The 10,066-nt window shown below is 41.6% G+C and overlaps 1 protein-coding gene across 5 annotated transcripts in view; it reads left to right on the top strand.

Moving 5' to 3' along the window:
• The window catches only part of LOC137795281 (protein kinase C alpha type-like), a 127,404-nt gene that overhangs the window by 111,328 nt on the left and 6,010 nt on the right, over positions 1 to 10,066 (top strand). For 3 of the 5 annotated variants that reach the window (XM_068592661.1, XM_068592664.1, XM_068592663.1), the window contains one exon: positions 2,378 to 2,518. In XM_068592661.1, the coding sequence (XP_068448762.1) occupies positions 2,378 to 2,518 (141 nt within the window). Of the gene's footprint in view, positions 1 to 2,377; positions 2,519 to 5,037; positions 5,059 to 10,066 lie in introns of all 5 variants that reach the window. The other 2 variants (XM_068592660.1, XM_068592662.1) reach the window with 1 other exon arrangement.

Genomic DNA, 10,066 nt, shown 5'->3' on the forward strand with positions numbered 1-10,066 from the left:
AATTGAATGAATCTCTGGAGTTCTGTGACAAAAGCGTTTAACAAGTAGGAACGTTTCCTATTGTATTGGAATTTATTGTTGGCCCAACTGTAGTTTGTCTCTGACCAGATGTTTTGCCCCAGTAGATTAACTTATTGCATTTGGAGAGCCTTGATGTACTGAATCACTCACCTGACCAGACTCCCTGCTGACTTGGAGACCCCATATGCTTTCTCTCTTACCTCACCACTCTCACCCTCTTGATGTTCTCAGCAGAAACAGCAGGGTATAACCTCGATGTTCTGCACCCACTTTGTGAACACATGCAACTAAGCCTTTCGCTGACAGCGTCTGGCGTGGTGGCGCCGTCGCGGTTGAAGCGCCAACAGTTTGCACTTCTGCAGACAGAATGATCAAATGCGTTGCATGAAATGTCAACACCACATTTAACGATTTTTCAAGAGACCATTATTTATCACATTCATGCAAAGTATTTAAAGTTTAAAAACACAGTTTGATTAACGCAGTGGCAGGCCAGCAGTCGGTCAGTTTCAAAGACATTTCAGTGTGTGAGGTGTGTCATTTTAATGGCGAGAGTCTCGAGTTTGCCTCAGGATGCTTTCTCACAGCCACTGACAGTCGTGTGAACGGACAGAAAGCTGCAAATTACTTTTTCTTCCTCGTCAACAGCTGTCTGATGTACTCTGCCAGCTGGATGCACTCTGCTAGTTCAGATGTGGCCCAGCCCGCGGCCTGTATGTTCAAGGGGCTTGCTGCAGGAAAGCTGGCCTGCAAAAAGTAGATCTTCAACACTGAAACACTGGGGAAAAGACATTGAGCCATTTTAGCATGTCATTTAATGATTTTGCATCTCTTAAATTATATTTCCTTCGAAACATTAAACAATAGGAAACCTGGCAGTCCAGTGATTTTGTTTCACTTCATTTGAGCGAGCGCATGACAGCAGAGCTGAGCGGCAGGAATGACTGACAGGATGAATTTTGTATGATGTTAATTCCAACATTTTCTTCTGTGGATTTGACAAAGTTACTCAAGAAGAATGAAATTTTGAACTCCTGCCCTAATTTGCTTGAAAAAACAAAAACAATGCAGCCATGGTAGCGATGCTGCTGTGGAGCGTCGGGCATGTAATTATTTACCGTACGTACTTGAGATTGGTATCAATCTTATAAACTAGAAGGCGAGAGAATGAATACACGTATCTCCCAAAATGGCAAAAAATGTCATCACAAAACAAAACTGATGTGTATATGGTTGCTTGTGTATCGGTGTATGCATGAATATGCTCATACCATTTTAAAAAAACATACGCTACACACGATACCAGAGCATTTGAACCAGCCTTATTTAAGCTCTTAAACTAGCTTGGTCAAACAAAACCATTTACATCTCCAAGTCCAGTCCATAAACAAGTCATTTTGTCCTTGCACTGTCAATACTGAAACCCACCATTCTCTCTGTCCATCTCCAAAGGCTTCCATCTCTGATTATACGATTCAACCAGAACAAATGACTGCACTGAGGCAGGAGTTTTAATGCAAGAATATTTAAGTAAATAGTAGAACTGGAGAATTTGCATCCATAAACTCAGGATAAACAAGCAGCCAGCCAGCGATTATGTTCCATTATAAGTAAGAATTGCTATCATGCATTTAAAATAGTGTCCTCCTCCAGACCAACTTGTGCTCATGCAAGAAAATATAAGCTTTCCAACTATAAACTTGATTAAAATAAAAATTAAAAAAACACTTATATCACTTGTAATGTTGGACACATTGTTTGGATGATTACCAGCAGGCTCCTACATAATATAGTGAGGACAGATTTTGTTGTCTGCAATGTTTCCTTTTCTATTGTCTTGTTTTGCTTTTAACAAAGTGCAAACTGTGCTCTCGTGTTGCAATTGGAAGTGGCAGCAATTCTCTGAAGGCAGAACAAGCAGGACATGGAAACTAAATACGATTATATCACTCTTATTCAGACCCATCTGTTAAGCTGTCACTTACTGACCTAGAAAAGAGGTGGAATCACATTACCGAACACATCACTAAAAGAACAAAGTAGTGGGAGAAAACAAAGGCTTTTCCTGATGCACTAACACTGACCACTTTGGAGAAATAAATCCAAACGCTGATGTTCATTGTTCTTTGGTAATATCTGAACACTGTACTCTTGACTCTGACTACGACTGAAAGAGAAACTTGTGAAATACAAGTAAGAAGAAAAGTTTTTACTTTCTTTTTGAAGTTGAGGAAACCTACGCAAAGCTATGTGAATTATGCGTTCTGGCCCGTAAGATGACGCGCCACTGAATGTCAACTCAACGTTTCTTTGTTCTAACTTCATGTCCTTTCATTTTCTTCCTCACTGTGAGCAGCTGATGACCAAACACCCATCCAAGCGTCTGGGCTGCAGCGCTGAGGGTGAGAGGGACATCAGAGAACACGCCTTCTTCAGACGCATCGACTGGGAACGCCTCCAGAACCGGGAGATACAGCCACCGTTCAAGCCCAAATCGGTAAGTACTGTGCGGAGATTTCATTTACGCTTCACAGTCTTATTTAAGTGTGATACAGGTTGGTATGGGTACTGTAACCACGGCCCAGATGATTGGCACCCCCTTTCAAGTGAGTTAAACCTCCATTGATATAAGACCTGCTTCAATATTACACTTGTCTGTTCCCGTCACAAAGGGACTGTTGACTTTGAGCTCTGTTTTCATATACATGCATGGTGGAAAGTGCAGCATAATGCCAGTTTGAAGAATATGTAGATGACGAATTAATCGCATTAAAAAAAACACATGAATTCACATGTTTCAGCAGTTTTTCTAGGAAATTAATTTAACATGTGTACTGCATTTGGATGTACTGACTACATCCACGTGCCACTCACTGCACACGTGACTGCACTTTGCAACATTCATCACATTAGCACCCTTTGTCTCATTGCCATTGTGTTTTTCTTTGGCCTTTTACTCATCTGATTGTGTTAGGAACTCTGAAAACTTTTATTGAAGAACGGCTCGATCTTTTTGTTTTGTGCCATTCAACATCCTCACGTTGTGCCATAAAGTAATCAACAGTCTTCACTCAAATTCAACAGTGTTAAATACGTTTATGACAATGGTCTTTGTATGTCTACAGGATTTCCATTTTCATTTCATATTGATGAAGTCATGACTAATGAAAATGATTTGAATGCATCAACACAGAGCAGATAAAAAAAAATACAAGTAAATTGATATATTCATATTTTCTGAATGGCATGCATCTAAACAAACAAGTTCAGATGTGCTGATCACTGCAAGAAAAATCTGTTATAGCAAGACATGTAATGCCCCTCTTTATTATGATTATGTGTTCTTGACTGTTTGTTCACCTACTTGAGCAGAACATCAGCCTTCGGCCATCAGTCGTAAAACACTTCATTCAAACTAGAAACCTTGGCAGAAAGTTTCATTTTCCACCATTTTTTATCTGACTTGACTTTGTCTTCAATGTTGACCCCACATGGCAGTCGGCACCATTTGTTTGTGTCCAGTTGGAGTTGATAGTTACATGCTCTACATCGTGGGAAGATTCAGGAGAGGACATGGTACAAAGTTACTAGAGCATATTTCCACCCATTTGTCTTATATACATCACTAAGCATGGACCTTTTGAACCCACTGCATTCATAATTCTGGGAAGATCTACTCAAAATATTATAATGGGCGAAGCTTCTAGTGATAAAGAAGACAAAAGAGCAAAGATGGTTTGTCTCAGGCTTGTAGTTTGTAATTCTGTAGCTGTGAAAGTGCTGTTTAAACCTAGGAATCTGCATAGAGGTAGATGGGGAAACCTCTCTGTTGTAATTTGTGGTGATAAATGAATCATGCCTTTGATTTATTTAGCCTGAGCTTAGTCACTCTGCCTCAGCAAAGTATTCACCGAGGGAGACAACTTCTACCAGTGTTTAATTATGGACACTGGTGGATATTAGGAGGTGGTATTATATACTATCACGTATCTCTGCTTTTGATGGATGTATGACAACCATCCATTCATACATTTTATATGCTGTAATGGATCATGGTGTGCGGGGTGATGGGGTCAAGAGGCAGTACACCCTAAGAACTGCTTGCTGTACAGTAGTTTATCTGAGGCTTCTGTGAGGCTACAGTAGAATATAATTGCTCCGTTATTGCAGAGACCTCATTAAAGCATCACACATCTCCCAGCACATATGTCACAGATGAGTTCTTGGCACTCGTATTTACCAGAACTACAGTATGTCATTGCAGTAGGTCTCATCATATAAAGGCAACTGTATTATACAGGATGTTATTCATGTGTTGAGATAACTGATGCAACCTGTCTGCAGTCCTTTGAAACATTCCCATTCAAAGTCTCTGACAGTGCTGGGGCTGTATGTAAAGAGTGTAAGACACAAGGAGGAAGTAAAAGCTTTAGTGTAGTCCACTACCCACTCCGAGTCAGAGTTTGAAGTGATTCCACACTGACAGCCAAACCAGGACTGCATTAGCATTATGTGCTTTTTGTAAAACCATTACATATAAAATAAATAAATTGGCGGCTTTGCTAAAAAAAAATAGAAAGATTACGTTAAACGGGAGTCAGACTTGATGTGGAGTATAATTCTGCCTTGACATGACCCTCTTTTATAAAGTCAAAACACAGCTGCAGACTTGGGCTCCTTATGGCATGTGTTCTATGGGCCATGCGCAATTTCAAAACCTCTCATCTGAATTCATAATTAATGTAACACACATGTTTTATGAATGCATATCTCATATAGCTCACATTTTGCTTCACAGTAAGGAGTAGTTTTGAAATCCCTTGATATTACACATGATCATGTAGAGCACACACATGCTTTCTCCATGTTTTTTTTATCATTCACTTTCATATATATATACACACAGACTGTGTTTCTTGAAAAACAAAAGTGTGTGTGTGTGTGCATTTGTGTGCGTGTGTGTCCTCTACACATTCAGTTTAAATATTGTAGTTCTCTTCTGTTTCAACTCTCAAGGGCTCCAGTTCCTCTAATAAGGTGAATCCTGACCTCTTTGTCCATGTAGTCTCCCGCTGAGTGGACGGGCTGGGTGTCCTGGACATGCTGAGTGTGCTTTGTGTGTATATGTGTGGGTACAAGTATGTGTGTGGGAAGTTTCAAGAAAGTGAAGGTTAACAAAGATAGAGAAAAGCAGAGGAGGAAGATTTCCCTGCATGCATGCCTCGTCGTCTATTTTCTGCATATGTGTGGGGGGTGGGTTGGGGGGGGAGGGGTCAGTATCAGAGGGAGAAAAGAAGGCTTCTGTGCTCGTCTATGTGTCCACGCTGAAGTTGCAGGGAGGTGGATGCATGCCAACGTGCATGTCCTTTTGCAAAGCGCATGCTTGTGTGGGTCTTGTTTTCGATGCAGCTCACGGTGTAAACGAGTGAGGTGGAGAGAGAGTAAGAAAACACTGCTGAGCGCTCTCTGTTGTCACCATGACCGACTCTATAACGACCCATCGTGTCCATCGCACTATGCCGTGTAAGACGCCATCACCACCAAATGTCTTTACGCACCCCTTCTCACCCCTCACCAGGTCTAACGCAGCTACTCTAATCCACTCCTCTTTTCCTTTCTCCCATCCCCACTCAATCTCACTTCATCCGCCTGTGACAGCTGTGGAATTGCAATCAATACACAGACTGCACCCAGCTGAGACATTGAAACCACCTGTATCTCTAGGGCCGGGGTTTCTGACAGCGCAAAGGGCGCAGTGCGTGGTAGAGTGAGAGTCCGTGCAGGCCCGGTTATTGTTGCACTATATTCAACGTGCTGCCGCCTATAATGCAGGTAACAAAACAAGCACATCGTCGGTATGAAAGCAGGCTAATTACTCGAGTACGACACACTCGATGGCCACGCCCTCTTGTGGATGGCCGGACGTCTTCATGGCTGAATGCAGCCGAGAAGGATGGAGAAAGTGGGTCAAATAGAAACATGCGGATTGATAGAGATGGGAGCAGTCGATGAAGGGAGGGAGCCATGGAAAGAAAGAGTGGGATGACTTAGTCACTGCACATACTGAAAATGATGGCAACATGTATTGTAAGTTGTGACTCACTGTAGCTGTAAGAAAATAAGAAGAGACACAGCTGAGCATGTATGTCTTCTCTTCTTTAGCTTACAGGATATAAAAGGGAGCGCTTTTCAGTTTTTTTTATGTAATTATTTTTCAATTTGATTTAATATTTCCTCCGTTGGAGTCTTGAAAGCCGTAGTTATTTTCTCAACAGAGGAAGACTTTGGCTCCATTTGGGTTTATGTGGGAAAGGCCCAATTTGTAATTGCTTTGAGGTTTGTTTACATATTCTCACTTAGTTTGTAATGGTAAAATTGGGTTAAAATGAGGCATACGTAACAGTGTGTCTACAGTAAGCAAAGCACAAACTGTCATGGAAGGTTTCAGTTTAATCAATATTTATAACCCTGCACATCATTAGTAAGGCAGTAACTAGAATGAACTGAAGTTCTTATTTAATTCCTGCATTTGTTACTTGCATTTAGATTAAGAATATTCGTGGGTTCAAGGATCATAAAATATATGTTCAGTTTAAATAACTGATCCCATCTGTAAGCATCTTCATCTTTACGTAAGCTTCAGACTGGCTGACTGACTATTGTAGGTAGACACTCATTTACCTTCCTTAGTAGCTGAATGTGGTTTTTATATGCTTGAGTGCAGCTGCTTGCATGTGAACAGAGAGAGAGAGAGAGAGAGAGATTAAAGATGAGAGAAAGTAGGTCAAAAACACATGAAGGACACTATGTCACCGTGTATGGGAAGATGTATCACAATGACATGATGCTTTGGTCTCACCCCATAAGGGTTGGCTGAATCACACAATATGAAATAGGAGATGTGAGACTCTAAAAGGCCATGTTTCTGGGAATCAGAGGCAGTGGTGCAGATTGTTATGACCATGGTTCCTAATGAAATTTTTCTCCTTTTTGTTCTTGTTAAGCTAATCTTATTTTATCTTATGTGAGCAGCTCTTATGAGATAGTCTCACTCTACTCAAAGTCCTGTATTTGTGATGTGAAAGTCTTTCATGATTCAATATTCAGTCAACACAACATGCGAAACCTCACGTCCAGAATAAATAAATCGAGCTTGTTCGTCAAATATTTCCAAACACCCTTTCAGGTTAACAGCTGATGCTTTGCTCTAAACACTGGTTGGGATGTTTCTTGAGAGCAGAGGCCCGGTTACACATTGAATAACTGGTTTGTGATGCAAAAAGGCACATCCTGGTGCAGGCAGTTGTCTGTCAAGGCCCGAGTGAAAACGTGAGCGACGGACGTTCATTGATGGAAAGAAGAAGACAAGGATACGGAAAGACACAGCAGTTGTGTGGGAAACGGAGAGAAAACAACCCCAAAACAATCAAAGTGTGTGTCTTATTCACTCTAGTGGTTTGGAGTGGACGTCACCTTTCAGAGACAATAGTCATGGGAGGACATTTTAATTCACTCCACGTGTTGATGGTCTGTTGTCACTTCCATTAAATCACCTGACATGTGTTGTCTGGCCTCGCCAATGAAAAAGAAAAGAAAAAAAAGAAGTTTGCTAGAAATAGAAATGGCCGTATCTTTTTATACCTCAATGTGTTTGAGTGACAAACACAGGAAGACATTCCTACACACACAAAGACTGATGCGAGACACACACACACACACACAGATGCTTATATAAAACGCAAACATGCACATACTCGCATGTCTTGTCTGTAAATGTAGGGCAGCATTGGACAAGGCCAAGTCACGAGTTAGTCAAGAGTGTCAAAGCCAGGTCACAGTTGGTTGTGAAGTCATACAGCAACCATGAAAACGGATTGGAAAATAAAGATGTTGTGATGTCTAATGACATCTATAAAGAACGTCCTTCACACTCAAATCATCTTAAGCCGTGGATCAGGGAAGTTTGACCGTGGTCGTGTCTGTTTCTGGTGGCACAGCCGTGTGGACCCATCCCACTGGGGATGCTGGTCCGGTACTCGATCCAAACCAGTGTGAGTCAGTCAGTCAGCTGCTGTGGGAGTGGTCGAAGGCAGTGTGCAGTCAAAAGTGATGGCACTTTTCATCCAGAAAAAGGGACAGATGTTCCTCTGCAGGGTTGTTTTGAAGAATCAAACATGATGGGTGAAGCAGAAGCTAGGAGAGTTTTACTTAGAGCAGTAAAAAGTTAGAATGTCTTCCACTTGGCTAAATTGCAATAAATCTATCCTGCCAGGAGAATGTTGAACAGCATCATCAGTCTTATCAGACGAATAAGCTTCCCATTTGATAATCTAACTTACTTTGACAAGGTTTATTTTATTCTTTTACTAAAGAACGATATCCAGATTCAACAATCTGTCAGGGTTGACATAGGGAACTAATTAACCTTCAAGTCTGGTTTATATTTGCGAGTGGGCATTATGCAACCGTCACAAAACTAAAAGCTGCTTATTCAGTATCTTACTCTTCAATGCCTCATGCTGTTTATTCACAGTACCCGAGACTCTGATGTAATGTTTGGTGAAATATTGCCTTTGCAGTCACAACAGGCCTTTGAGTTAAATGCACCAGTGTTTATTTTTGTGTCAACAGTGTCAAAGGTGCCGTAGTTGCCATTCTTTTCAAGCCCAGTGACATATTTGGCTTCACAGAGTCGGTGATTCTTACAGCCAGCTGCAGAGCAGCTCCAAAGGGAATGTTGGAGCTTATTAAGTGGTGCACTGGTTCTGAGCGTAAAATGTGTGTTTGGGTGTATGATCATGTGTGTGAGCGAGCAAATGCGTGCATCCATCTCGTTAAGCCCGGTGTGTAGGAGGACTAACTGATGAGGATAGATTAGGATGTTGTGTACAGCCTCTCTCTTCTTGCTCACTCCCTCTTTTTCGCGAGCGCCGTCTCATTTCTTCCCCAGTAACGACAGGAGACTACGTCAGTGGCCTAATGGCAGCGACACAAGAAAGAGTGTGAAGGCCAGGCTGACTGTTTTCTGATAAATACGTTGCCGTACAGTAAGATTAAAGTACAGCACTATTACTCGGTGTGAGCCATGACCTCGTCTCGTTTCTTTAAAGGCCGAGTGTGTGGAGGAGAACTACGGTGGTCTAAGCAAAAACTCCAATGGCCCTATCTAGAGCAAGTGTTTGTTCGTTTTTGGGCTACTGTCGAAACATGGTGGAGGACTACATATGTGTATCTGAACGGCTCATAATAAGATATAAAAAACAAAACAATTCATATTTTCAGGTGACTATACACTAAAGAAAACATACTAATTAATCATAGATTCCATGTCAGCCAATATATCCACCTATATCCTACACACTGTTCCTTTAACATGATGTTAGGTACAAAGAGGGAGAGTAGACCACTGAGCAGATCATCCTGAGACGAACCTGTAGCCTCGACTGGCAGACTCAATATCAATGCAAGCAAATAAACTGCACCAATGTCATCAGCTTGGAAGGAGATGAAACATCTCGTGTTGGAAATGGGTATTAGACATTACCGAATTTCTTTTTTTTTTAAAGGATTTGATAGTTTGTGCATCGCCTGGTAAAGCAATTTAAATAGCATGTCGGATGACTTCGCCTTGAAATATGGTCTTTTGCTTTGGGCTGAGTGAACATGAAATGCAATGCAAATCCCGGTAATCTCATATGACCCACGTGTTACCTAATCATCACAGAAACAGTTTGTACCGCACCGCTTCTTTTCAGGGCAAGACAACAAAATACAAAACTGGTACCAGAATATGGGAAAACCTATGTGCCGTGTGAAGCTGTGCCCCGTCCCTCATAATGCTTAACTCATTCTGAATGTCACGTTTGATATTGTTATTTTATTGGTGCTTAACACAAGATTGGGAGCATTTCTATTGCCTCTCAACAGCTTTCAACAAGGCGAATGCTCAGCCGACGGCTCGGAGGTAACGGTGCTAACGGTGCTAACGGTGCTCATGGTGCTGTCACTGCAAACTAGCAGAAGTGCTGACAGAGCTAACCGTGTT

This window comes from Clinocottus analis, unplaced genomic scaffold (assembly GCF_023055335.1).
Source record: "Clinocottus analis isolate CAN_PGR_092001 unplaced genomic scaffold, fCliAna1.0.p SCAF_27, whole genome shotgun sequence".
In the NCBI taxonomy this organism is placed as follows: domain Eukaryota; kingdom Metazoa; phylum Chordata; class Actinopteri; order Perciformes; family Cottidae; genus Clinocottus; species Clinocottus analis.